General features: G+C 47.5%; 5 protein-coding genes and 1 non-coding gene across 8 annotated transcripts; 2 read left to right on the top strand and 4 right to left on the bottom strand.

The window, feature by feature from the left end:
• Positions 1-184: 184 nt before the first annotated feature.
• On the bottom strand, positions 185-9,251 carry LanB2 (Laminin B2). 2 transcript variants are annotated; one of them, NM_079282.2, is made up of 10 exons: positions 9,193-9,251; positions 6,724-7,111; positions 6,253-6,386; positions 6,062-6,189; positions 5,381-5,995; positions 4,453-4,864; positions 1,801-4,386; positions 1,406-1,742; positions 1,048-1,348; positions 185-986 (listed from the first exon to the last, which is right to left on the bottom strand). In NM_079282.2, the coding sequence occupies exons 2-10, from the start codon at positions 6,916-6,918 to the stop codon at positions 775-777; spliced, it is 4,920 nt and encodes a 1,639-aa protein (NP_524006.1). In that variant the 5' UTR covers positions 6,919-7,111; positions 9,193-9,251; the 3' UTR covers positions 185-774. The 2 variants fall into 2 exon arrangements, with proteins under 2 accessions (NP_524006.1, NP_001287009.1); NM_001300080.1 differs by lacking the exon at positions 9,193-9,251 and adding an exon at positions 8,052-8,205.
• A 912-nt stretch (positions 9,252-10,163) lies between these two features.
• On the bottom strand, positions 10,164-26,401 carry Tmc (Transmembrane channel-like). 2 transcript variants are annotated; one of them, NM_001316433.1, is made up of 19 exons: positions 26,081-26,401; positions 20,187-20,323; positions 20,074-20,114; positions 19,463-19,753; positions 19,107-19,234; positions 18,734-18,838; positions 18,228-18,416; positions 18,019-18,149; positions 17,662-17,772; positions 16,966-17,060; positions 16,806-16,902; positions 16,652-16,744; positions 16,350-16,505; positions 14,329-16,285; positions 12,857-12,961; positions 12,603-12,784; positions 12,371-12,547; positions 11,993-12,315; positions 10,164-11,922 (listed from the first exon to the last, which is right to left on the bottom strand). In NM_001316433.1, exons 1-19 carry the CDS (start codon positions 26,309-26,311, stop codon positions 10,361-10,363), a joined length of 6,111 nt encoding a protein of 2,036 aa, NP_001303362.1. In that variant the 5' UTR covers positions 26,312-26,401; the 3' UTR covers positions 10,164-10,360. The 2 variants fall into 2 exon arrangements, with proteins under 2 accessions (NP_001303362.1, NP_001246698.1); NM_001259769.3 differs by lacking the exon at positions 26,081-26,401 and having other exon boundaries at positions 20,187-20,595.
• On the bottom strand, positions 21,617-22,642 carry CG3306 (uncharacterized protein). The gene has a single exon (NM_140078.1). It carries the CDS (start codon positions 22,567-22,569, stop codon positions 21,703-21,705), a length of 867 nt encoding a protein of 288 aa, NP_648335.1. The 5' UTR covers positions 22,570-22,642; the 3' UTR covers positions 21,617-21,702.
• On the top strand, positions 22,840-23,675 carry CG3088 (uncharacterized protein). Its single transcript, NM_140077.3, has one exon. The coding sequence runs from the start codon at positions 22,860-22,862 to the stop codon at positions 23,616-23,618; it is 759 nt and encodes a 252-aa protein (NP_648334.1). The 5' UTR covers positions 22,840-22,859; the 3' UTR covers positions 23,619-23,675.
• Positions 23,824-25,177, bottom strand: CG3222 (uncharacterized protein). Its single transcript, NM_140076.2, has one exon. It carries the CDS (start codon positions 25,090-25,092, stop codon positions 23,953-23,955), a length of 1,140 nt encoding a protein of 379 aa, NP_648333.1. The 5' UTR covers positions 25,093-25,177; the 3' UTR covers positions 23,824-23,952.
• asRNA:CR46246 (antisense RNA:CR46246) lies at positions 25,790-26,994 on the top strand. Its single transcript, NR_133198.1, has one exon.
• The last annotated feature ends 258 nt before the right edge of the window (positions 26,995-27,252 follow it).

Below are 27,252 nucleotides of genomic sequence, written 5' to 3'. Positions count from 1 at the left end.
CTACTTTACGTTACATTTTACATGTAGATATTCAAATTTATATATTTTTTAAGTTGTGTTTCGATTATAATGGGTGATGGCAAATCAAAGCTGAATGAAAAAGTAAAATAACCTCGACTTCAAAACGTCACTTCGCTTGAGCATCCTTATATTTCCCCAGTTCAAGTTTAAAGGGTGGATTTTTACAAACTTACAACGTTGGAAAAGTTATATTTTGAAAGGAAACTCTTTAAGCGACTTATACACAAAGATACATGGTAATTGTATTGGCACATTAAACGTAGATGACAAATATGTTAATATATAAGTGTTTAGAATAGACTTCAGGTGGAGCTACGGTAGAGATATAGATATGCGATTGGATTGTCGGATTGTGGGAGTACAAGGTCTTGTGTGTTTCGTTTAGTGTCTCATTTTTAACATATAATACAGTCCGTTGCTGGCTTGAAACTGGTGAAGCACAGTTGGCAGTTGATTCTCGATGTGGCCATCATCCATCCTCTTGTATCCGTTGTATCATTATAGTATATGGCATACAGTAGGCGAACGATGATGCGTTAAAGCTTAACGTTGCTCAGTTGGTCTCCTTTGTGGATCCTTGGATCCTTGGGCTGGGTCACTAAACAGAATATTTCGGCTAAGGCACTAAAATTACATAATTTCATTCAACGTCTACGTTCTATCATAAATCTGATTTGTTCGTCTCGTCTCAGATCTTCGTTCTTAGTTAAAATTGAAGTAGTTGTTATGGGAAGTGGGGTTGTTCGCAGAGCTCTAGGGTTCCAGGCGATTGCGACTGAAGCAGCTATCGGGGAGAGCCTTGGAAATAAGTCCAATATTCTGGACTTCATCCTTGAGCTCCCTCAGCTCGGCATCGTACTTGTCGATCAGATTCTTCTGAATGGTGCGCTGTTCCCGGTACTTTTCGATGCGTCCCGTCAGGTTGACGCGATTGATCTCACCCTCCACAGTGGCCAAACGATTCTCTGCGAGATTAATTAGATTACTCATAAGTAAATTCAGATTAGAGAGGTTTCTGTTTCTTACCCAATCTATCCAAATCGCCCGTGTTGATGTCCTTCAGATTCTCCAGCTCATCCTTGATGGCCGTCAGGTCGGCATTGGCCTTCTCGATCTGCTTCTGGGCCTCCTGGGTATCGGCCTTGGCCTGACCCACCTTTCGCTTGGCGTCGTCCACCAGATTGTCGTCCTTGGTCGAGCTCTCCTCCAGCTTGAAGATGTCCATTTCGGTGAGTTTCACGCGATGATTCAGTTGGTCGGCCTCTTCGCGCAGATTGCGGGCAGCCACCTTGGTCTCATTGGCTTTGCGGCGGATCAGCTCAGCATCCTGTCAAGAAATTTTACGAATTTAGTAAGGATAATAAGATGTCCCTGAATGACTTACCTTGGAAGCCTGTTCGGCATACTTCAGCTGCGCCTCCTGGGCATTCTTCTTGGCCTCGTTGGCATTCTTATTGGCTCCATCGAGAGCCTCCTCCGCCTGGCTGATCAGGCTTTCCGCATTCTGAATCTCCTTCTCGATGTTGGGCACCGTCTGCAGGGCTTTCTCCGCACTCTCAGAAGAGCGCTGGACATCCGACTGGAAGCCGGCCAACTTCTCGTAGGTATTGTTGGCCTCCTTTAGGGTATTGTCGCCCTGTTCCACTGCCTTGGTAGCCTTGTCGTGGGCAGCCTTGGCTCGCTCTAGCAGCTCGATGTCCTCCAGTTGCTGCTGTTCAGCTCTGAAATTATAGATCAAGTTAGAAAAGAGTTAATAAGGATAAGGCGTGGAGCACCCACCTCTTAAGCAGCGCCTCCGTCAGTTCCTGTTCCGTTTCGAAATCCGCAAAGAGTTCGCCGTTGCTGTTGGACAATTCAGTTATCTGCTTGAGTAGCTCATCCGCTCGTTCATTGGCGGCCACTGCATCCTTCTTCAACTGACTGATATCGATTTCCGGTTGCGTCTGACGATTGACATCATTGAGCAGGGTCAATGCTGTATCGTAGACCTCGTTGGCTTTGCGAAGAGCCTCCTTGGAGGTCTGCACTACGGTGCCCAGGGATTGTTTCACATGACTCAGCTCCAGACCAACCTCCGAACGGAGCTCGGTGCCGATCTTTAGCTGCAAATCGATGGCACTCTTGGCCAGCTGATGGGCCTTCTCCACCGCATCCTTGGCATCCTTGGCGTTCTTCAAATCGAACTGGGCCTCCGACTCCAGTTTGTCGGCCAGGGCACGAGCCTCCCGCGAGATGTCCGAGATCTGTTCCGATTGCTGTCCAAATTCCACAGACTTCTCCTTGGCCCGGGCCAAAGCCTGAGCACCTTCGTCATTCAGGAGGTCGAGGGCCTGCTGCAGTTCCTTCTTGGCGTTCTCGGTGATCTGGTCCAGAATGGTATAGTTCTGGCGCGCCCTGTCGATCTCCCCATTGGCATCTGCCTGGAACTTATCCGCGCTCACCAGATGCTCTCTCACGCTGTCCAGGTGCTTGTGAAGATCATCGATGACCTCTGCGTATGTTTGACCACCATCACCGGAATTATCGCGTGCATCCTGGGCCAGGACAGCCACCTTCTCCTGCACCGCCTTCAACTTGGCCTCGAACTCATCGTCATTGGTCACCGGCGTGCGAGCAATCTCGTCCAGCGTTTGACTGAGATTGAACAACTTGGCACGATGCAAATCGGCGGCATCTTGGACGAGGTTATAGCAATCGGGGCAATCGATGCAACCCCGATGCCTGTCGTACTTGTTCTCCTTGCAGCGATCGCAACGACGTCCTTCCACGTTATCATTGCAAGGACACTGACCATTCTGGTCGCACTGGAATCCCTTTGAGCCGCTCTCGTCGCATTCGCATGGCTTGCAGCCCTCGCTGGAGAATCCGTAGAAATAGTTCTCGCACTGATCGCACCGCTGACCCATTACACCTGGTCGGCAGTGACACTGGCCAGAGTAGCGATCGCAGGTGGAGTTGTAGCTGCCCACCGGATCGCACAGGCAGTTCTCGCAGCCATTGCCCGATCGGATGTTGAAATAGCCCGGCTGGCACTCTCCGCAATCCCTTCCAATTACATTCGGCTTGCACTGGCACTGACCAGTGACTTGGTCACATCGCGTGATACTCTGTTCATCCTGCTCGGTTCCAGCCTCGTAGCAACTGCAGCGATCACAGCGTCCATGAGGCAAGGCCAGAGGATCACCAAAGTGTCCGGACAAACACTGATCACAGTGCTCTCCGGCTGTATTGTGGATACACTTTAAGCACTCGCCCGTAGTCCGGTTGCAATTGCCCACGGCATTGGGATCCACGTTGCCATTGCAGTCACAGCTCTTACAAGTCTGCACCTCACCCAGGAGACCCGTGGGATCTCCGAAGAAGCCATCGCTACACTGCTCGCAACGGGAACCAAAGTAACCCTTCGGGCACTCCGTACAGATGACCGTATCTTCGTTGATCTGCAGGCAGGCACCATCATTGGGACAGGGGCAACGCTTGCAGTCGTTGGGAGTTCCGCCCAGGGCATTTCCGTAGAATCCCTTGGCACACTGATCGCAGTTATCGCCGTGGGTGTTGTGCTGGCAAATGCACCTGCCCGTCTCCGAGTCACAGATGTCCGCATGACCATGGCAATCGCAGGGGATGCAGGGCATGAAGGGACCGCCGCGAGCGGGACTGTGGCGATAGCCTGGAGCACAGGACTCACAGAACTGGCCCAGGTAACCCTCCGGACAGGTACACTGCTCGATCCAGGTGGCCGGGTGGCCGGCGGCTCCACGATGTGCCGTCTGCAGCTCGACATCATCCAGGATGGCCTCACCCTGCACCGAGTACGTGGCCCTGATCTTAATGGCCGTCAGATTGGACAGAATCGAAAGGAATCCACGAGCCGACTGGCTTGGTTGCCACTGGTAATCATGATGTTCATGCAGACGGAAGGTATACTCCTTAACTCCCTGGTCGGGTATTCCATTGCCCTGGGCGAAGATGGGCAGGGAGATGCGGCTGCCAGCACCCTCCAAGATCACGTCACTCACTCCGGTATTGGCCACCTGACCAACTAGCTGGAGCTTGAATTTCAGATCCCTGTTGTAGGAGGCACGCTGATCGCCGAGGAAGCGATCCGGTGCCTGGAAGTAGACGTGCTCATTTCCCTGAGCGGTGGTTCCAATGCTTCGGCTATACTGGTTGTACTTGATGTCCACCTCGCGTTGATTCAAATCGGCGGCCGTCCAGCGTTCCTTGAATTTGTTAAAATTGGAGGTGACCGAAACAATGGAGTATCCTGGGGCAGTCATGCACTCGGAGGTGTGCCCATAGCAGAAGCAGGGTGTGCAACCAAATCGATTGTTCTTGTCCAGATTGAAGAAGCCTGGCTTGCATCTATGACAGAAATCAAAAGTTTAGCAGAGATATTAAGCTGGGATTGTCTACTGCAGATTAACTCACTCATTGCAGCGTCTGCCCTCCACATTCTCCTTGCAGAAGCAGATTCCAGTCTCGGTATCGCAGGCGGGTGTATTCTGATGGGATCCCCCACTGTCGCATCCGCACTGCTGGCATCCATGGGGACCGAATTGGTAGTAGTTGTTATCGCAGCGGTCGCACTTGTCGCCAGTCACACCCGGCTTACACTGGCACTTGCCGTGGCTGTTGCACTGCAGCGATCTGGAGCCAACGGGATCGCAGGCGCAGTTGACGCAGTAGCCATCGTCGCGCATATAGAAGTTCTCCTTGCAGCGTTCGCAGTTGGGTCCATCGCGATTCTCGCGGCAGTCCAGGCAGTGACCTCCATGACCCGTCCGATTGAACAGATTCGCGTCGAAGAAGCACTTGTCCGCCAATCCATTGCAGTTGCAAGCTAAGAATTACAATATACTTTAGTGCATTTCCTTCAACTCTTCTAGAACTATTTATACAGTTGATCAGGTACCAATTTGGCACTTCTGGCCCTATAAGATTGGTCTCCAAACTGTAATCATGCGACCAGCCTTGGACAAAAGGCAGCACCAAAAGGATGACCGCTGGCAAGCTAGGCGCAAACATGACTGATAGATGGACTGTCTTCGCTTCTCTCAAACAAAACTGACTCTAACGGCAAAGTGGTCTGTCCTTATAAAGAAGCTCTAGACTGGATGCAGTGTCCAGCTAATTGAAAACCTGAAAGACCATCTCCCCCACCTCGCTGAAAGTGCAGTTGGGTAAAACTAGTTTGACAAATGTAGTTCCTTATTATGAAAGAGTTTTTTTGCTAGGTCAGCAATCGAATTTATTCCTTTTTTAGAAAAATTTAGTTTCATTCAAATATTCATATGAGAATGCATAGAAGTGGAAGGAACTATAACTTTACTCTAATATTTAAGTTGATTGCACCCACCTTTGCACTCGTTGACCTCCGTTGAGGTGGATCTCTTCCACTTGAGGTCGTTGTAGAGTGGCAGACAGCGATCGCAATCGGGTCCATCCGTATTGTGCCGGCACTCGCAGACCAGAGTCCTCTCGCCATGCATTCCCGTGCTCGGTACACACTTGCTGGCATGTCCATTGCACTTGCAACGCGCACCCACGGCAATGTCACTGATGGCATAGAAGTACGACTTGAGCACCTGGGAATCACCGAAGAGTTCGTCACCGAAGGTGTTCAGTCGGTCCAGCGTGATACGGATATCCGTGGCCGTGACCCACTCCTGCAGTTCTCCGCTGCGCTCAAAATTGATGCCACTGGGACGACCCTCCAGCGTGGAGAAGGCAATCTCACCGTCCCTCAACGGCGAGATATCACTGTATTCGCTGGTACACAGAGCATGGGCCTCGCCCTCACCCTTGCGAATGGCTCGCGAATCTGGCAGGGAGTAGGTGTCGCGACAGGTGGCACTGTAGAACTGGTAGGGAATCCAGGGTCCACTCTCCGAGGTCCTCTTGTAAATCGTAAAGGATTCGGGTCTTGGTGAGCGGAAGAGAATGCGCACGTAGGTGATGTCATAGGATTTTCCTGGGTTTCAGAAGATGTACACATATTGAAAATATTGTTTTTAAACTCATCATCTATTATGCTTACCAAGGTGCAAAGTCAGATTCACATAGTTCGGGTGCTGAATGCCCTCGAACATGGTCTCCGATTGCCACCACGTTGGACTTTGCGGATCATGCAAATCCGTCAAGAAGGATGGATTATGATCATTGTATCTATAAACAAATTTTTTAAATTAATTATTTATGAAGGAATTGTAGGACTTTTTCTTTACTAACTTGCAAAATTCGCAGTTTTTGTGATTTTGGTTCATGGTTTGTATGCAGAAGTGGTTGTCATTCTGCTCACCACAGGTATTAGTTGACTCAATTTGCAGTTGATAGGCAGCATTGATAAATTCTGGCAGACATTTCTAAGGAATAAAAAAGCAATAATAATAATAATTTAATACCTACAAATTAAAATATATATGTAATTACTCGTACAACTGAAAGTTTACTAAAGAAAGAACAATACTATTCATTAAAATTATTCTGTTTTGACCACTGTAATTGATAGATTCCCAGAACTTCCCCCGATTTCTTTCCTTCCTACGAAACTGTCGCTTAATTACTCAATTAGTTGGCATCTCTCACTCGAATTGACCCAGCCCAAAAGCTGAATGCCCGACCACTAATTCTCAATTCTTCTCAATTGGTTTGTGGACAAACAATGAGGGTAAACAGTGGCTCCGAGTGCTAGTCCCTTACCTGTGGCCTGCCGTATGGATCGTAGCACTCCAGGGCCGGCATGAAGGTGGTTCCGCGCAGTTCGTGACCTCCGGCGGAGTTGATGGGGGGACGCTGGGCACCCAGGATGGCGGTGGAACAGCTGGCGAACAATACTCCGATCAGCAGGAGTCGAGCCGTGGAGGAGCCACTGTGGCTCCACCGGCTGCGCTTCATGGTGGGTTCGGTTTTGGGTGGCTCGTTGGGCTACAGGTGGGCTTGGGTGTCACTAGGACGAGTGGAGAAATTCCAAAGTCTGTGTGGCTCTCTGGGCTGGTGGGTTGTTCCTTCGAGGTTGTACTTTGGTGTCTCGCTCGTCAATTCATTACGAAATCCTATTCTTGTTGGTGTGCCTGAGCGACTTCATATGCTGGAAAATGCACGAGATTATGAATCAGTTTAGATATAACCAAATCGCAGAACATGTGTGCCACATATTGCTCCATGTTCCGGGGCCGATTTTTAATTAGTTCGCCGAGCAAATCGCTTGAAAAATAAACTTTAGTGGCCAGGCCGGCAATGAGTTCATTTGCTTTTCGGGTAAACAAAACGAGAACTGCAAATGAAAATTTTAAACAACAAGCAGAGACATAAATAAACGCTCGAGCATGAGCTCCAGTCGAGTGAAGTACATATATATGTGCTTGTACTGCCCACCATGCGTATCTTTGCTATTCGGTAACTTGAAGTAATTCTATGCGATGATTTCATCTACTCCTCAACTCATTCTCATTCTCAACTTTGAGCTGCAACCGCCACAATTAGTAATGAGGTTTTTAGTTCTTAGTATTTATGAGCACTGCACTAGTTGCAAGGTTGGATTAATTGAGATTCTGCAGATCCAAGCTCTAAGATTCATGTGTGTCTTTTCTATGAATTCAGTTAAGTAGAGGCACTAATTAGCAAATATTTGCCCAGTATTTGCGGCAAGATGATATCACATCCTCTGAAAACGAATGCAATATGAGAGCAAACTCAAAGATTCCCTTGGATACAGGAAAATACCAGTTCTCGTGGGTGAGATGCGGAATTCAAGACATCATCCAGCTGAAGGAACTTATAGAGAAGTATTTCATTCTGGTATTTCATTCAGTGATACCGATATCGTGGATCCCAGTCCGAATATGAATATAAGTTCCTAGAAATGCCGGCTCGTTCTATTCCAAAAGCATTGTCTGCTCGAAATCACAAACCGAATCAGGGTTAGATTCGTTTTATTTTTAAACACCGAATCACGAACAGTACACAGCCAAAATTTTGTTGAGTTATATTAATTGTTTGCACATAAGTCCTATGTTTATCAATGGCACCCATTTATTTCCCGCTTTTGTTGAATGGTCTGTCTTATCAGCCGTTGGGCTCTTTACGGTTCGAAAACTATACGAAATCTGTTGTCAGGGCGGCCGACTTTCAGATGAACCCTTTGCGCAGAGTTCAGTTCAGTCCATCCAATCACATAATACTGATACTGGAACTTACACCCCGCGCACACATACACACACCACATTCTATATATGGTCGGAATGAACATCCGCTCCATTCAGATTTCAGATCGCATGCTGCACATAACGGGAGTATTGTATATAGACTGGGTCTTGAGCCGAGACGAGATACGCGCCTATGAACACGAACACGAGTTCCTTTGGCGATAAGAATTTGGGGCTACGAACTAGCTGATATCACACTCTATATAAAGACTATAGCCCAAGTCGTGGTTTTTTATATGGCTGAACTGCGTTTTTGTTTGCACCTTTTGGCCTGTATCTTTATTGCTTGGTTTGTTTTTATCCACTGCTTCATCGGCACAACACACACACACTCACATTCACACTCTCACGCACAAAGCAGCAGGTAGAGGGAAATCGGAGGAAAGCACTCAAAAACCTCTCAGATACTTTTACGAACTCCGTTTTGTATCTCACGGATGCACAGAGGGCGCAGCAACTGCGTTATTTTCGTTTATTTATCGGCTATATTTATATGGTAGATACATTTTCCGCTGTGACCGTTCGTCGAGTAACACATGGCACTATTCGGCGATTTTCCAAAATATATTTCTCTACTATTATTATTCCGTATTCCATTTTAATATTAAATGCAGTTTTCCAAACTTGAGTGCACACTTCGCTGCCAAGTTGCATTTCTGCTGACTGGCGTTTTGAACTGGGATTGTGTTGCCTCGTTTTACGTGTAATTGTATCGGCACCTCGAAGGCAAGAACCTCACGGGAAACACTCCGTCACATGCGAGATACTTTTTATGTTTCATTTTTTTTTTATCTAGGTGGGGGCTTTTCTTTGCATTTTCTTAACTGGCTGGTTAAAAGGCAGCAACAACAAGTCGAAACAACGAAAAAACAAATATTAGGTGACCGAGAAGACTTGAGACACGAGTGGATGTGGATGTGGATTCGGTGCCAACAGATGCAGCAGCTCCACCAGCACCACTTACTTCGTCGCTCAGAAGACGCAGGCAACCGTTAACGAGGACGTCCAATGCTCAACTGACTCTCGAGGAATGAATGCGAAGCCCAACGATCATCGCTCGTTGAGTGAAACTCTGTACTCTGCGCTCAGTATCTGTATCTGTATGTTGTGATTGTGTGTTGTATCTGTATCTGAAACTGTGAGAGGGCAGTCGGATCTGGTTGGAGTACTTGCGGCCGGGAGTTGGACTATTCAAAGCTCTCCAGTTGCGATGATCTTCCTTATGGAAGTGTGTTGCGATTTAATTGCCTGGCTCTTTCGTACGAATTCCATTAATTGCTCATGTGGGCGCGCAAATATTTAAACAGCAGTCTGCTCGAAAGATTCTTCTCTACATAATTGCCTCGATTTTTGGCTGGGCGGGGAGGCTGTGAGAGCTGGACTCTCTGCTCTACTTTCCGCTTACTTTGTAGTTATTGGAGTTAGCAGGTTATCGCTGGCACAGCTGATAAGGAGGTTAATGTACCACAAACGTCGCCGCACTTTCGGTTTCATTGAAGAAGCATAAAAATTTAAGTTTGTGATCATTTTTAAAAAATTTAGCCAACTATTATTTATTTGGGATAAGCAATTTAAGCTAGTACTAAAATTTTTTATTGTAATCTACACATGTTTTTTTCAGTTCGAAATAAAGAAAAATTTCACATCAACGTCTGTATATAATATTTATGGTACGAAATTTGTAATTATTTTTTTTTTGAGCCAGATTTAAATTTTCCTGTTCAAATTCCTTAAACTTAAAATTTTACCTTAGTGGCGCCCCAAAAGTGTGGACACTTTTCGAACTGCTGGCATACTGCTTGCATCCACTGCTTGCAATAGTGTTTTCCAATACTGAACTTGGCGCGTCATTTAATTTCCCGTGAACGGATTATAAATTTGATTTCAAGCAATTAATATTAAAAGTGAAAAAAATACACATATAAATTAAGTGCAATTTAGAGTGGTTTATTTTTATTTATTACGGAAATAAGCTAATGAATGAAACATCATTATTTCGTAAGGATCGAAAGGTTTCTTTTTATATTCTGAAGAACAAGATTCAAGCTAAATAGTAAGTGAAGTAGGAAGAATGCTAATATGTTTATTCAAGAAGACAATCTGGTGTTCAAGGCACTTCTTCGCTTGGTACATCATTTCTCATGCTCATTTTCAATGTCAATCCTTATAATGTTGACCGTGGGCTCCGGGGAAGCACTCCGCGGGTCGGGAAGCCCATTTTGTGGAGCAGCTGCGTCCACAATGCACTCATCGCTGCCGGTGGTGCTTATAGTAATAGTGGGTATATTATCCGACCAAATGGAGCTCTGTGAATCCTGTCTCATAGTGCGACGGCGATGGGAATCGCTGCGCCTGGGAAATGTAATAGGACCGGCTGTGTCCAGTTCCTCCAGGTCATCCATGGTGGCCGTTGGAGCAGTGGCGGATGCGGGAACCATTGGAGGCTTTGGTGGCTTGGAAGGCGCACGAGACGATGTGCTGCTGCCAAAGTGCAGTGGTGCACTGGGCGTTGGAGATTCCGGTTCCGGAGTAGGTGGCATTTCCAAGGCCGTCGAACTGGACACGCTGGACAATACTGATGGTGGTGGTGGCGGTGTGTAGGCCAAGTAGGTGGGCGTTGTGGGACCCGGCGACTCATCCGAGCCCGCCTGCTCCACATCGTCCTTTTTGAGATTGACGGCTTCACGAACCAGGGCCAACAGGTTGCCGATCTTCTTGCGACCCTGCCGGGAAAGCACAGACAATTGCCGCTGGTGGTGACCCTGACCCTGGCTGGGAGTGGGTGATGGCAGACTCCTATCCTGCTCCTCAGTGCCGGATGGCTCGTTGTTTAGGTACTCTGCGGCGTGAGTTGCCGGTACATCCGAACTCCTTTCCACACTCCGCTCGTCAAACTTGAACACCTCTGGCTCCGGCTTGACGGCAGCCACATTATTTGACTTGAATTTGTGCTTACGGAACTTGAACTTGCCCAAACTTCCACCGCCACTGCCACTCTCCTTGGGTGTCGGCAAGGGTTTATCTTCCACTTCATGCGGCGGGGGTTTTTTTTCATCAACTATGTGGAATTTGCTTTTGGCCAGCGTGGGAGTTTCGGGTGTGGATTCCTCGAGCGCCTGTTCCACGGGCTCTACTGGCGAGTTGGGTGTTTGTGGTGCGTCGGGGGTAGTGGGTGGTTCCTCTCCCTCCGCCTGCTCCTTGTGGCGCCTCAGCAAACTGGCGCTGACAATTCTTGAATTTGTATCCGGATCATGTTCATTGTCCTTGGGCGATTCATAGGGCGGCGGCTGTTGCTGCTGCTGTGGCGACTGTCTGTGCCTGGTGTCCTTTTTATCCTTCATGCTGCCCCTATCCTTGCGCTCATGTTTCTCCACTTTGAAGCGGCTCTTTGGATGGGTCTCCTTTATGGGAAAATTGCCAGTTCCAGAGGAGCTTGTTCCGGCCACAATGGATCCCGCCCGTGCCCGCTCCTGCTTGGCAATCTGAACGATGTCCACCAGCGATGGTTTGCGGGTACGCCGGATTTGCTGCAATCGCGACAGGCCGAACCGCTTGTCCTTGGCCTCCTCGTCGTGGGGCAGGGAGTCCTGATGCTCGGTGTCCGTGTCATCGTCGTCGCGCCGCACAAACGAATCCTCATCCGACGTGGCGGATCCCTTGCGCAACGCCTTCTTCATGATGCGTGAGATTAGCTCTAAATGCAGGGAATGAAGAAGCGAAATAAATGAGTTGTGAACTTAAATCTCTCACTTGACATGGCTTACCTTTCCGGGCTTGATTCTTGTACTCCTCCGTATCGAAATCGGGTGGTTGGGTGGGTGTCACCGGAGAGCTGGCCTCGAGTACTTTGCGCCAGCGATTTGTCAGCGTGGTGGCCGTTGGTTCCGCTTGTTTGACCTCCGGCACCTTAAAGATCTTCTTGCGCTCCTCCTCGCGTTCCTTCTGGAGTTGGGTGCGCAAATCCTGGTTGGCTTCGCGTAGAGCGCCAGTTAGCGAAACCAGGTAGTATATAATAAGGATAAGAAGCAGAAGCAATGGAATCACAGTGCTCGAGGAGGTCAGATAGTCCAGGGGTTCGTGGAGTTGTCTGGAAAGTTTTAAATCAAGATAAAAATCCGTTTCATTCGGTTAAAAAAACTTACTTTGGCAGAGCATTCCTCGTGGTGTTGGTAATGAACTCAGCTATCCTGTTGTACTCCGAGAAGGGTCCACAATGCCAGGAAGGACGCAGCCACACAATCGCATAGCCCACGGGCAGGACACAAAGGAACAGCATGGTCAACAGCAGCGATAGGTAGAAGTTGTTCGACTTGGAGGCCCTGATTACGGATTACGGATTACAATAAGTTCACATCACCAGATGAGACCACTTACTTGAACACCACCTCATGCGGCACATTGCAGGTGAGCACTATCCACGAACGGAAGTACATCATGATCATCAATTTGACCAGGTTGATAAGCACCAGGCCCGGCGAGAAGAATATGCCCATCCACACTTGGCCCTGGTTATTAATCAACGTCAGGATGTTCTCGGCTATCTTGAAGTCACCGTACTGCGAAGCGACAACAAAGCCTCACATTAGTCACCACGGACACCCGAAAACCGGATGACGTCGTCAGCTCACCTGGGGAAAGGTCTTCTCCATGTCCCAGCACCAGTTTTGATTGACATACCGGACGAAGAGGGCGCGCAGAAAGTCGATGCACAGCGGCGCCACAATGGACATCAGCTTTTTGGATTGAATTGGTTTCGTGGTGGAAAGAGATAAGGTTGGGAAGTGGGGTTTAATAAGCGCATTGTAATGAACTCGGTAACCGGATGTTGGAGCTTAAAAGTTGCCACACGTAATCCGGATCGTTGCATCTTCGTTGTTGTGCCGCCTTCAATCCTAGTTTACGGCTGAATTTACCTTCTCGATTCTGTGGTCGAAATTCATGCACGGACACGTGCCCCAAGTTTCGAATCGAAACCCGAATGAGATGGAGATGTAGATGTGGAGGTGGATGTGCACCCAATCCCAAGCCGCACATGACCAAACTCAATTTCCCATCGCCCCAGCATTTTGTTATGCGTAAAGCATAAATGCGTTTAAGCCCGGCCCGTAACTTGCCTAATTTATGTGCTTAAATCGTTTAATAGAGATTATGTACGCCATGTTTGGGGGGGTCGCATAATCAAATCGGGCACGGGACCCATGTCTACTATTTTTTTTGGGATTTCCGACCGGCGGCCCACATACTCAGTTTACAAGAATGTCGGACAAATGTTAAGTACGAAATAAAAGGGCAAGTAATCCCATGGATTGAGATGTCTACTACCAATAGGGTTATTGACTTCGTTGGTATATCTACACCGTATGCTTATCTCAAAAATGCCTGGCTGACCTTGAAAACTTTAGCAATTCCATGAATTTGTTTACGATTAGACTAAAAGTTCACGGCCCAATGGGATGCCAATCGACACTCGAAGTGGCAAATGGCCAAATAAAAGTTGCCATTCGACGGGCCAAAAGTTCACAATCATGCTTATGGCTTATGTAAATTTTTTGACTGGAAATCGAAGAGCGAGTCCCCAGTTACCAAGTTTCGGTTCCTGTTCCTGTTCCGGCCACCAGCTGAGTTTCGCATCAATAGGGAAAAGGACTCCCGAGAGCGATTATTATGATAAAATGCCTTACGCATTGCTGCTATTTTGCCTTTTTCTTTCCCAAATCGTTTGGCCTTTTAAGTCAAGTGGATTTTGGTTTTGCTAGACGAGCGCAAAAATTTGATTTTCAAAATTCCCATGGCACCCTCAAAACGAAGGATACAAAAAATGGTGAAAAAAAAGGAAGACAAAGAGTACTCAAGTGCAAAGGCGGAAGACAAATTTTGCGTTAAATTTTCCGGATAATTTAGCTAAACGGGCTTTCACGCCCACAAAGCTTCGAGCGCAACTCCCATTTCAGTTCAATCATATTTAAGTCTAAATAGATTCTGATACAGAGGCACTGGCTTCCGAGCTGGCAGGCCAGGGAAATTGATAGCAGCAGCTCATGGTGATAAATTTAATTTTGAACTGCTAAGTGAAAAGGGGAACCACCGTAATCGCACTCACCCCATCGAAAACGATGACTTTGGAGAGCTCCTGGCCCAAGGAGGTCTCCCAGCACATGGTCGTCAGATTGGTTTGTATTTGCTTAATCGCCAGCTGCACTTCCTTCAAACGCTTCTGCTTCCGCTCCAGCGGAGTGAGCTTCACTGTGGTTAGCTGCTTGGAGTCGCTGCTCTGGGTGGTGCTATCCGGACTTTCAGTGGTGCTGCCAAAAAAGTCATCGCCCTTGGGGCAAATGGTAATCACACACTCCTCCAGAAATTCACTATCTCCATCGTAGTAGATAGTACTTCCCATTTCCGATATGTCCACGTAGCCCACATAGTAGGGTCTATTCTCCGATCCCTCCGTGGTGGTGTATTCATCTTCTTCGGTGGTGCTACTGCTGCTGTCGAAGGCATTGGTAGTGCTCCCTGGACTCGATGAATCAGTGGAACTCTCCGTTGTGGAGGATTCTTCCTCGGTGGTGCTGGTAAGTTCGGTAGTCGTGGTTCGATATCTCCACCTGGGTCTTCTTGTGGTTGTGCTGGTGGTGGACGTACTGGTAGTTGTGGTAATCCTGCCCCTAAGTCGTCTGAGTCTTTCCCATTCCTCCTTGGTTAGAATTCCACTGGGAACTCTTCTTGTTGTGGTGGTTCTCGGTGTGGTTTGCCTAAAAGATGCCCAATTAAATGGCCACCGACTGGGTGTGGCATTCACCGATTCAGTGGTTTCTCGTGGTTGTCCAGCTGAGACAGCGGATTCATTGCGATGTCGCCTGCTGTACTTGCTGGTAAAGAATGGTGATTCGGCCAATGCCCTTTTCCTGCGTCCCTTCGTCTCATTTTCATCGAGCTGCTCCAATACTTTGGCCAGTGGATCGTCCGCCTGATCCGTGCTTTCCTGTTCATCGAAATCTTCAATTTCCGACGGTTCCGAAGAGTAATCCGTTATATCGGAGTAGCTATTATTATCCGGAGCGTCTGATGTGGAATCACTGCCATAATCGTAGGAGCCCTCATCTTCTCCGGTGGTGTAGATAAAGTTATCCTCTCCCTGGGGCTTCTCCGTGGATGTGGTTGTAGTTAGTTTGGTGGTGCTGTTCAGGGGTAAATTAGTGGTGTTTAAAGTGGCTGGTATTGTGCTCAAAGTGGCAGAATTCGTTGTTGAGTTGGGTATTTCAGTATCAATAGATTTTCCCAGGGGTTTTGTAGTATCTGATAGTGTACTATTTATTTCGGCAGTGGTGATCTTCAGTGTGGTTGTGCTCGTTGCTTCTGTGGTTGTGGTGGCTCTTTCAGTCGTTGTGGTTGCCTCAGTGGTTGTTGTCGAGGGCGGTAACGTGGTCCAAGGTGATGTCGTTGTAGTTGTCGGAGATGTTTCCTCTGTGGTTGACCAAATACTTGAAGTCGTCGCCGTTGTGGTGGCTAATGTGGAGGGCAATGTAGTAGGCAATGTGGTGGGCAATGTGGTAGGCAATGCTGTAGGTAATGTAGTGGGTAATGTGGTGGGCAATGTGGTGGGAAATGTGGTGGGCAATGTGGTTGGCAAAGTTGGTGGCACCATGGCTGGTGTTGTCAGGTTGAGAACCATCAGAGTGGTGGCCAAGTGCTTGCCACTGATGATGTTGCGCCGCAGCTTTGAGCATTTTACAGTCATGTTGTAACACTTGAGACGCTGCACGGTGGTGGAGATTAAGGCAGCAGCCGCTGTGGTCGAAAAGAGGCCACCACCATCCTCACCCCAAGTTGCCGTTGATGTAGAGTCATCGAATAGCCCATCCGAAGTACTTTCACCATATAGCGATGTCGTGGGTGTCATGGCCCTCAGAGCCTCAATTGAACTAAGTAGATTCTTTAGCTCCATGGTGTTTGTTTCGTTCTCCAATTTCAACATCTGTAGCGGTTTCTCCTTGCTGTTGATCTTGTAGATGAAGGAGAACATCAGCGAGTACAAGTTTAACATGTTCAGGATCATAATGCTGCAAAGTGAGGGCGCTTCAGTTATATACAATTATTTATCATTAGCACTGGTTTTTTTATTACCGAGCCAATTGCAAACGCAGCTGCTGCCTGGGATGCCAGTTCTCGAACAGACCCAGTGCCTCGAATATCATGGGCAGGAAGAAGGAGAGCAGGGTCATGGTCACGTTCACCGCATTGCGACTCAGCCAGTTGTCATGCTTGGCCAAATCCTCAGAGCTGTAAATAAAAAGAATTACAGAAGAAAGCAATTTTGAAATAATTCATATAAATGTTTAATTTCTCATTTAAATAAATATTTATCAACGAATTTAAATCAGTATTTTTCGGTGCATATTTCATCGCCATTTCCCCAATCCACTTACTGATTAACCAGCAGCACGACCGTAGCGCCCGACAAGCCCAGCAGCCCCATCACCAGTATATTGACCAGTATCCTCTGGAGTATGACCCGCCAGCTGAAAGGACATGGCGTATCGATTATGGTAAGTAAATAGCTTCAGTTTGGCAGCGACTTACTTGCGATTATCCTTCTTTTTCTCCGCTTCCTCCAGCAGTGCCTCCTTGAAGCCCACGACCACGGATGCGATGCGATTGTGCGCCGTTTCCGCGTGTCCTGTGGGAGATGCAAAACTTGTGATGATGGCAGCTCGTTGCGGAACCAACGCCGGCCACTTACCAATCATAAAGTCCCAGCCGGTGAAGAGCTTCCACGAGAAGACGCACTCGTCGTCCTTCGAGGAAAGTTTTGAGTTGCGCGAGTTTTCCGCCATTCTGTCGATGGATCAAAAGTGGAAATTCAGTCATAATTTGTTCTGAAATACCCGCAATTCCCACAATTTGAATCCCGTATAGCATTGCGATTGAATTAATCCACGCACGTTGAGCACGTGACCCGCAAAAGTGGCTATATGGAAAGGCCAGTGCCGGCTGCTCACTGTTGACATTGCTGCTTTGTTCAATTACGAAATCAACATAATGCCGACAAAGCCATTAAAGCGTGTCAGACGCCCAATGCTCAAAATGGCGTTTTGCCGTTTCCGTTTCCTGTCCCGCCCCTCACTGCCAGCCCCCTTCGAGGCACGTGCTCTGTTGTGTGCGTGCGTAAATCATAATGGCCAATGCTTTCTCCTTTGATTATTTTGAGGCGTCGAAACTTTTTCAGACCCCCAGACACGCCTCGTGGCCAAGATTTGTATTATTTAATCAGAGCTTTAGTTTTGTTTAATTAATTAACGAGCAGTCTGACATTTAGTTTACTTTTTGCGGCTTCGATGACCAAGTATTTAATGAAGTGCCTACCCAACACACTGGGAACCATATCCATACCCATGACCCCTTGACCCCTATTTCTTTGTGCTCCCACCATACTCACTTCCTCAACGTGGCCACAAAGCTGTAGATGTAGACCAGAACGGCGGTAAGGAAATAGGCTAAGGGAAGCTTATATCCGGACGTGCTAATGCCGGATGTGCTTGAATAGTATCTGGGGGATAGGAAAACAAGAGGAGGGATGATATTGGGATATTGCCAGCAATTAATAGAGCTCTCATAACTAATTTATAATTAAGATGAACAAATAAATATTTACATAAGAACATAATTTTCTTCCAAAGTTATGTTATGTTAAAAAGGCAAATGAATTAAAGGAATTATTATTGATTTATTTTTAAACAGACTGACTTGAAAGGGAAGCTTAGCCCTTGTCCAACAAAAAACCAGTCTGGCTTACCCATAAAACATAGGTGAATATTTCAGGTATCCCTCGAACTCCCAGAACGTGAAAAGATTGCCGGCCACCCGAGCCTCCGGGTCGGACATCCTTTTCCTGGGATCCGTTTCGCCGTGCTTTGTGGCAAAGTACTGGAACAAAGCCAAGCGGAAACATAATTGTGTGTAAAGTGTGTGGCAAACGAATTGGCTACTTCTGAGGACACTCACCTCGGGGCCAATGACGAAGGCGACCAGCGGAATGGCAATCATGATATTGACCCACATAAGCCATCGCAGGAATGTAAAGTAGGAGGCTACGCCGGAGCCGAAGTGTGATTCGATTTCCTTGATGCGCAGCTCCCAGGGAATGAGGACGGTAAGGAAGCTGGCCGTCTCACGTTTCCAGTGTCGCCATCGCTGCAGAAAATGTCGGATGCAAGAAAGGATTTATTTCTAGAAAGGAATGGCAGTCGGCAAGTTCGCATTTTAATTGGTCTCCCAGCACAGCGAGAATGCCATGGGGCTCACATAGCTCGGTGAACTATGCGAACAGTGGGGATTTATTGAATGTCCGTCCCGACCGGAAAGTGGCCCATAAATTGTGTAAACATTAATATTTTTTTGCATGGCTTGGGGGCCTTTCGCCTTGTGCTCGTTGCATTTCGCATTCTGCAGGCGTTTCCTCCAAAAAAAAAAAAAATAATAATAAAGAAGGGGGTTACAAAATCACTTACTGCCGCCATTAAAATTTTAAACCTCGCCCACAAGTCTCTGGTGCTGCGTGACATGGCGAAGCGCTCCTGGAGCGCGCCCTCGTGGCGTGCCACATATGTTTTGGCCTGTCAACACATACAAGGAGCCGCAGGATCCGCAAAGTCCAAACATCATTAAAAATTCCAGGGTGTAGCGAAAGATGGGAGATAAAGAATGAAATCGAAAAGTTTGGCTCAGCATTTGATGAGTGTTCGGTGAGGTTTGCAAGGAAGGAAGGATAGGCGGTCGTAACATTTTCAACGACCTGACAAGCGGCGTGAAAACGAACGCGCCCAGTTTTTGGGCAAATCCCCCATTCAATTCCACTCCCATCTGAAAACCATGGATACCCACCTGCCGCACCAACTTGAGCTTCTTGCGGATGGGCCATGGCTGTAGCTTCACCGACTGTATGACCTCCTTGTGCAGGCGGATGTTCTCAAAGATTTGCTCTTGCGTTGACTCCTGATTGGTGCCCTCCTCTGCAAAGTAAAACGAAAGTCAAAGCAAGGCAAACAGATTACACATACGCCCCGTATGCCACGCCATCAAAACGGTCCGCACGTAGCATGAAAAATTACAGAAAACAGGCCCCCAGACGTTGATTAGCTTGCCACTTGAGGATGACCGAGAAGGACCGGGGAGCAGTCCGCTCGTTAACTAAACGAAATCTGCTCTGGACACTTATGGGCCACGGACCACAGACTTGCCTGAACTTGTCGTATAGACACTGGAGCGTCGTCGCTCCACACTGTCCAGAACGTGATCCATGGGACTGGATGCACGTCGCGAACTCCGGCTGCCGCGTTTGCCCCGATAGCCGCGCACACTGGCACGTCTCTGCATTATTGCCGATACGGAAATTGTGTAGCTCTCCTCATCGTCAATGTCGCCACCGCCGCCATCCTCGTCGAATCCGATTCCAGGCGAACGCTGGTGGGCAAAGTGAGGCTCCTGGTGGCAACTCTCGGCGTCGCTGCTCTGGTTTTGCAATGGGAAATCTGGAGTGGCAGTGGTGTTTGGTCATTAGTTGGTTACTTTATATTAAACACAGACAGAAAAGATTACTCTGCATTAAAACTGCTAACCAAAATGTTTAAATGCTTTTATTTAGATAACAAAATTTAATGCAAAATATTAAAAAAAAAAATTGTTGGTAATTTATAGAATCAATAATGCTAGAAACAAATAAAGATATTTAACTTATTAAATATTAAATGTTTAAATAAAATACCTAAACAAGCGTATATAACAACTAATAAAAAACTATAGTTTGGTTTGCTAGCTATTATATATATTTAACCAGATATACGTTACGCACCGTTCAGTTCGTAGGATCTGTGGTCCTCCTGTGACGCAGCTCTTTAAAGGAAGTTAATAGAAACGCAGAGACCGAGATAGTGATGGTCCAAGGTATCCCTTTAAAGGACTCACCTCCTGCCTCGCTGTCCTTTGTAGAATTCCCTCTTGGCATCGGCGCTGCTCTGCATTTGCCAGCCACCTCTATCCAAGTCGCATGGCGGTGCCCAGGTCACAGAGAGTTGATGAGGCGATGTGACTCCCGAGTTGTTCTACGAATGGATGGGCAGCAGCTTAACTCAACTAATTTTCAAGTGCTGTTCCGGGACAGCTAATTACTCAAATCACACTGGTACTCTTTGCGTGCGGAATGACCTTCGCTGTTAAGTGCTTATTTATTAATTTCACTGCTGTGCAATTTATGTGTTACATCTCTTCTAGTGCCCTCAAAGAAAATCCCTTTAATGGACAAGCTAGCACTTTTTGCTCCCGATTTAGCCAGTTATAAGCCGAAGCGCTTTGGAGCAGCCTTGTGCGCAGACTGAACGGCTTAGCTGGCTGGCAGGGCTACCAAGGCACAAAATGACCATCATCCAAAGGGACGGCGACCACGAAGGCACCTCACACAGACAGGTGAAACTTAAATTTTTCTAATAATGAATGAATATGAATGAAGAACGAACCACCAACACCCCCCGCCCCGCCCCGCACGATGGGCAACTTATCAAAGCCAAAACGTGCCCAAAACCCACACAAGCGCACACACTCTAAAGGAATTTACATGGACATGCGGCAGGACATTGCGACTAGGTGGCTGAAGGGGATCGGGAGTCCGGGTCCGAGTGGCTGACTTCCTCGCCCTGTTGGAACGAAGACGAATGAGTGTAAAAATTGCCAACGGCATGTGATAACAACGCCGTATCCGGGCGTAACCAGCCAGGACTTCGAATGTCCATTTAGATGGCGCTTGTGTGTATGTGATATTGAGTCACCTTGTATTCTTGGCCCGGCCATGTAAATGAAAATCAAACATGCAAGGGTTGATAAAGAAAATCGCGAAATTCTAGGTTTTTCCCGGACTTTATCCTCTTGCCTGTTTCCCCCATTTTCCGGTGTGTGTGTGTTAGCTTGTGTGCTTTTCTGGGGGAGCGCCCACTATTGAAATATATGTTTTGGCGCTCTCCACTGTGTTCTCTGTGTTTTGCCTTTCACTTTCTCTGATTTCACTTTCGTTCCTTTTAATTAAATGGATTTCTCGGCCGGCTTTAATTAACATCAAATTTATCTTTACGCCCCCGTGCACGTGTAGCAATAATGTTCGGCGATTATGGGTTCATTACCCGCTGTGCCGGTGGCCTAGGCCTAAATGTTTACAATTTTCCAGGTTTAAGGTAACATTTGAGCCAAAGGTTCAATGCCGCCATGGACCCGATGACCTAGTAAAAAAGAAAAAGAAAAGGAAAGCACACACCTTTAGGCCTAAGTGGATTTCCATGTTCGCCTGCAGTTTTCGCGACTTGGCCATAAATCTAGAGCTCCTAACATGGAGGCGTTGGTCACAGAATGTGGGTCAACCAACGATTTACAATATATTAATTTAAGGCCACATCGAAAAGTAGAAGCGAAAGTAACAAAAAATTCAAAGGATCAATCAGTTGATGCGACACACGCTGCTCTCGCTCTTCGCTCTTGTCCAATTGCCATGGAACTCCTCATGACGCAAACCCATGGCCTGAGCCTCCGACGTCGTGGAATCCGTAGTGCTGGCCAGATGGAGACGCTCCGAAGCGAAGCTATCCAAGCTGGTGGAGTGCTTACAAGGATGGATTTTGGTCATGAACTCCCTTTGGCTGCAGCCTGCATTCTCCTGATTGTTCCGGATGATCTCACGGGCAAAACGGGCCAATAACTTCTGTTTGTGGTGACGCTTGCTGAGTGGTCCATGGGCACAGTTCTCTCGGATCCAGCGACGAGCCTCCCGACATCCTAGATATATACTCTGGTTGCTAAACGTCTTTGTATCCAACATGAAGCCACGATTGCCCAGCAGTCCGAAGCCCAGATCGAAAATATTGCGACCCAGGTTGAGCGGATTTGGTCCGTCCTTGGACTGGAACTTATTCGGACCGACGGCATCCATAGGCTCCTTGGTTTCCTGGTAGAATCGGCGATCCTCCGGCGTGCAATACGTCCAGGGTTTGAAACTCATCGTGTAATGATCCTTCATCTCAAAGTCGACGGGCAGACTATCATTGAAGTTAACCTGATCGATCGAGACCAGTCTGCCATTGTGATGGGTTACTTGATAGGTAACGCCCAAGGAATCAGGAATTTGTATGGTGCCTTTTCCGTGGAAACGATTGTTGAGAAACTCTCCCGTGTAGCATGTCCCATCCGGATAAATGTAGACACCCATCTCCTGCATGCCCAACTCATCACTGGGACCAACGTATCTGGATCCAGTCAACAGAATATCAACCTGGGTAATGCTTGAAGATTTTGTTGTCTTCTGCTCCATGATTTTTAGAAAGCTTATTTACACTGTATACCAAAAATAACAATTTTAAAGTTGAGTAAATGTTCGTTGAAATGGGTGTTCAAATAATTTACTATATATTATTTGAGATAACAAGTTTTGCCGAACTAATATGATGCCACTAATGGCAATTTACTTAAATAATTATAACTTAAATGAGTAACGCCCCTCAAGATAATCAAAGAAATTTCACTAATGTTCGCTAATTACCCAGTGAATATCTATATAAACTCGTCAGTTTAACTAGGCAGTAACAACCTTCGCTTGAAATCATGAAGCTATTGGTAGTTTTCTTGGGTCTCACTCTCGTCGCAGCAGGAAGTGCTAAGAAGGATTCCGAGGATCCTGATCACATTATAACCAATGGAAGCCCCGCTTATGAAGGTCAGGCACCCTATGTGGTGGGCATGGCCTTTGGACAGAGCAACATCTGGTGCAGTGGCACTATTATAGGCGACACCTGGATCCTTACATCCGCTCAGTGTCTAACGGGCAGTTCCGGAGTGACCATCTACTTTGGAGCCACCCGGCTGAGTCAGGCCCAGTTTACGGTGACAGTGGGAACTAGTGAGTACGTTACGGGTAATCAACATCTCGCCCTGGTTCGAGTTCCTCGAGTCGGATTCAGCAACCGGGTCAACCGGGTGGCCCTTCCATCACTGAGAAATCGATCCCAGCGCTACGAGAACTGGTGGGCAAATGTCTGTGGATGGGGAGTGACCACCTTCAGCAATGGACTCACCGATGCGCTGCAATGCGTCGACCTTCAGATAATGTCCAATAACGAGTGTATCGCCTTCTACGGATCCACCACCGTCTCCGATCAGATCCTGTGCACCCGTACGCCCAGCGGCAGATCCACTTGCTTTGGCGATGCCGGCAGCCCCCTGATCACCAAACAGGATTCCACCGTGGTGGGCATTTCCGCATTTGTGGCCTCCAACGGGTGCACCTTGGGATTGCCCGCTGGATTTGCTAGGATCACCAGCGCACTGGATTGGATCCATCAAAGGACTGGAATCGCCTACTAATGGGTCAAATAGTAGCAACATTTAATAAAAAATGTCCAATACCTGCATAGATATTTTATTGCTTATAAGGTCTTTTCTACTTTAAAAAAAAATTGGCTAATATACAGCAAAGTCCGGTGGGTTGTACTGAATACTAATGCAAAATATACTTAAAATGAATATGATCCTACTGACCATTAAACTATTAACAAATACTACGAGTATTCTAAGAAACTTTAAAAACGTTGAATTTTATTTTTCAGATTACAAAGTAATTGCATTCATTTTCTCTCCGAGCTCTTAAGCTTAAATTTTAAATTGAAAAAAACATATATAAAGACATTGATCGGCGGATCTACAACTCGAATATGGACCGGGTCATGTCCATGTAGCTATTGCGGCGTATTAGATTAGATTGCACCACATTTATGTTATCCGCCGTCCGTTTCCTCATCATGTTGTTGGCCGAGCGGTATGATTCCTCAAAGTTTAGGACCAGTTCATCCTCGCCAAAGCTGTCCGTCTGGCAGCTGGAGGGTCCACCCGACTGCGGATTGCGTACATCTGAGGTGCTCGACCATCGGCGTGGTCTCTTCACCGTCTCCATTTTGGCGCAAGGATGCACGCGCTTGAACTCCATTTGATCCTTCTGCTGTTTATCCAACATCCCAGCATAGGCACGCACACACATCTCCGTCTCCCAGGCGGGATCGTCGACGGGCATGGGACGCCTTGGAATGTTCTCCAGCGGCTCATTCGGCTGTCCACGTTTTTTGGTCAACTTGTGGAAGTATCGCTCCCGATCCACTTGTCCATTGGGTGCATATATGGCCGTGCTTCGCAACTGTGCTCGTTCCGTTGCCAAATTGTTGGCTATAATGCGGCGACAGAAGTCGGATGGTGGCTCAATTATACGCGATGTTCTCGCCTTCCTGCAATTCTTCTTAATCCAATCCTTATCTTGCGGGCAGCTCACGTACATGAATTGATGGAGCGGACTCGGACGGTCCGTCAACCAGCAGGTCTTACTATTGAACAGACCCTCCTCCACATCATAGCAATGTTCGGGAATATTTCTGGGTTGCATTTTCGATGTAAGAAAGGCAGTGGGGCCAACCGGCTGTTGGCCATAACGACGCTCGGCATGATAACGCCGATCCTTGGGCGTCAGGTAATCCCATTCATCGCACTGCAAGACCATGCCATTAAATCTGCCATCCACATGCAGACCGTCGGAAAACCACATGTCCTCCACTGTCACCAGGCGACCATGCTCGAACTCACCCTTAACCGTAAAGCGGTACGGCTGGGCGAGTCGCAAATGGCCATAGCCATGGAACTGACCCTGATGGAACCTTCCTCGATACTCGCTCCCATCCGGATAGCGGTAGCTTCCAAATCCGTCCATCACATTCACCAATCTATCCCAGGCGCCCTCATAACTGCTGCGCGTGATGAAGTGCCTCTGCTGGGTCTCCGCGTTCAGCTGCGACATTTTCTCAACTTTTTTTGTTTCTCTGTGTTTGGGGTGTGGGGACGAATTTTGTGTGTGTAGTCGAAGCAACCAAACCAACTCGAACGTGCGAACTGACAAACTTCTGACCCACTTGGAATGGCCTGGCTTGTTGAGATTACGCATCAGCTTTATGACTAAATAAATGTTTGCCCCACTCGACCGATCCCATCCCCAATTTCCCGCTTCCTCCACTGACCGAGCCCCGAGTCCAGGGTGTGCCCATCCGCATCCACTCGGTTTTGGCCAATGTCGCATGTCTGGCCTAATGAACACTGGGATACCCTTGTGTGGCAATGTGAAGTTGGCTGTGCTATTTGCTGTGCTACCTGCTGCCTAAGTAGCCAAGTGATTTAACTTGTTTATTAACTACCATAAAGTAGAGACCTCCGGTGATCTGAGATTTTGCATGCATATGTAGAGTGAGTTTGCCAAATTATACTAATGAGCTTTAAAGTTAGACCAGGAAAACCACACATGATATGCGTTCAGTTCATTAGCAATGTTTACAACTTAGAGGAGATAAGAGTCGAGGCTTGGTTAAGCAAAAGAGAGACAGTACTTAAATTATGCAAATGTACAGAATTTTTAATGCAGTTAAATTGAAAATTCATTTTTAAGAGCCTCAAAACCAATGCTCGAAAAATTCTAAGTTCTAAGTTTTACTAAGCCTGTCAAGCGAAACTTCTGCATTGACCTAAGAATAGCTCCACCTGTCCACCGATGGTTGTAAAACAAAATGATTTTAACAGCCAACCGGGTCGAGCTGCATTGCTTAACCCGGCCAGAAGCGAAAGCCAGTTAAGTGCGATTGGTGTTTATGGCTATTGGCTGTGGCAGCGGCACTTGCTGTTCCCACCTATCCTCCTGGTCCGCTCTCGGATATAGCCATTCCGTAGACCGTGTCGTCGTTGTTGGTCAGGCCAAATCGTAAGCACTCCCGAATGGGCCGTAAATCATGCTCACTTACCTCACTGTTGGCGCCAGTGGCCACGTTGCTGGTGTTCCCATTGCTGCTGCTGCTGCCCACGCATCGGAAATCGACGGAACCACCTGATGAGCGTCGCGGTTTGCCGATGTCCAGTCGCAGGATACCTGGCTTGGGTCGTCGTGGAGCCGGGGCCGGTGGACTCCGCAAGGATTCTCCATTGCTTAGCCCCGAAGTTCCGGCTGCAGCTGCTGGTTCCTCGTCGTTCTGCATGGCCAAAAAGGAGCGCACACTCACGTTGCGAATCGCGATTATTCACCGCGCACACACGACCGCCGTGCAGCGCCAACGCGGACTGACTACATCCGTGTCCTGGCCAGGACTTTGAAGCAACAATTACGCGCGCAGCCACGGGCGCTGGAAATAAAATGTGAATTAAACGCGCCACCCACGCGATAAGTGACAATGAATGTGCCATGTGAGTGTGCGGTGTCCGTTTCTCTGACTCCAGCGAGTCCAGCGAGTCCTGCTAGTTTGGCCACAGGATGACGATGACGTTGGACAGGACACGCGGCACTTTCAACTGCTTCTCCTGGCTGTCACATGACACAAAGTGAACTTCCTGCTTTCAGGGTCACATCGCGGCCTACCTCTGTGTAATTATGTCTGCCGCTGCCCCAAAAAGTGTCAACAGCTCGGCCCCGAAAACACAAAATATCGCATGTCGCATTCGCCATGTGAGCGGGGAAAAAAAGGCCATTTTTCATTTTGACTTATACTTTCACTTTTCATTTTCATACATTTTTGCGCCTTCCATTAGTGCGCTGCGTTGTGTCCTTAGTGTCCTTAATTATGAGCGCACAAAAGGTGCCTTCACTTTGTTTTCTAATTGTGTTACTCCGTAATTGGTAGGATGAGTCTTTTTCCTACTCAATAAAAAGTTTAATTGCTATTTTATTTATACATTTATTATTTTTAATCTTGATATTATCTTAAGCTTCATCAATTCCCAGCAATGAATGACTTGACATTACCAACGACTGTTCTCTTCGAAGTACAACTAACCATAAATACCTACGAAAGCTGGGAATATATGTTTATCCCAGTGGGGGGTATTGCCAAGTCGAGCCCATGCTAGTTTGCGTAGATGATATCTCCTCCGCGCCCCGGCCACTTGGCCAGAATGCGCTTGTTAGTCGGCACAGCCGTTCCAT

The sequence above is a fragment of the Drosophila melanogaster genome, chromosome 3L (assembly GCF_000001215.4).
Source record: "Drosophila melanogaster chromosome 3L".
NCBI classification, from domain to species: domain Eukaryota; kingdom Metazoa; phylum Arthropoda; class Insecta; order Diptera; family Drosophilidae; genus Drosophila; species Drosophila melanogaster.
The sequence above is the reverse complement of the archived record's forward strand: the minus strand, read 5'-3'. Positions and strand labels throughout refer to the sequence as shown.

Coding starts and splice junctions, on each gene's coding strand:
- LanB2 (NM_079282.2), bottom strand. CDS start 6,918: ATGAAGCGCAGCCGGTGGAGCCACAGTGGCTCCTCCACGGCTCGACTC. Junction 6,387..6,723: donor ATCCATACGGCAGGCCACAG/GTAAGGGACTAG, acceptor TTTATTCCTTAG/AAATGTCTGCCAGAATTTAT. Junction 1,743..1,800: donor ACGGAGGCGCTGCTTAAGAG/GTGGGTGCTCCA, acceptor CTATAATTTCAG/AGCTGAACAGCAGCAACTGG.
- CG3306 (NM_140078.1), bottom strand. CDS start 22,569: ATGGAGCAGAAGACAACAAAATCTTCAAGCATTACCCAGGTTGATATT.
- CG3088 (NM_140077.3), top strand. CDS start 22,860: ATGAAGCTATTGGTAGTTTTCTTGGGTCTCACTCTCGTCGCAGCAGGA.
- CG3222 (NM_140076.2), bottom strand. CDS start 25,092: ATGTCGCAGCTGAACGCGGAGACCCAGCAGAGGCACTTCATCACGCGC.
- Tmc (NM_001316433.1), bottom strand. CDS start 26,311: ATGCAGAACGACGAGGAACCAGCAGCTGCAGCCGGAACTTCGGGGCTA. Junction 12,962..14,328: donor AAGTCATCGTTTTCGATGGG/GTGAGTGCGATT, acceptor CAATCCAAAAAG/CTGATGTCCATTGTGGCGCC. Junction 12,785..12,856: donor TGGAGAAGACCTTTCCCCAG/GTGAGCTGACGA, acceptor GTCGCTTCGCAG/TACGGTGACTTCAAGATAGC.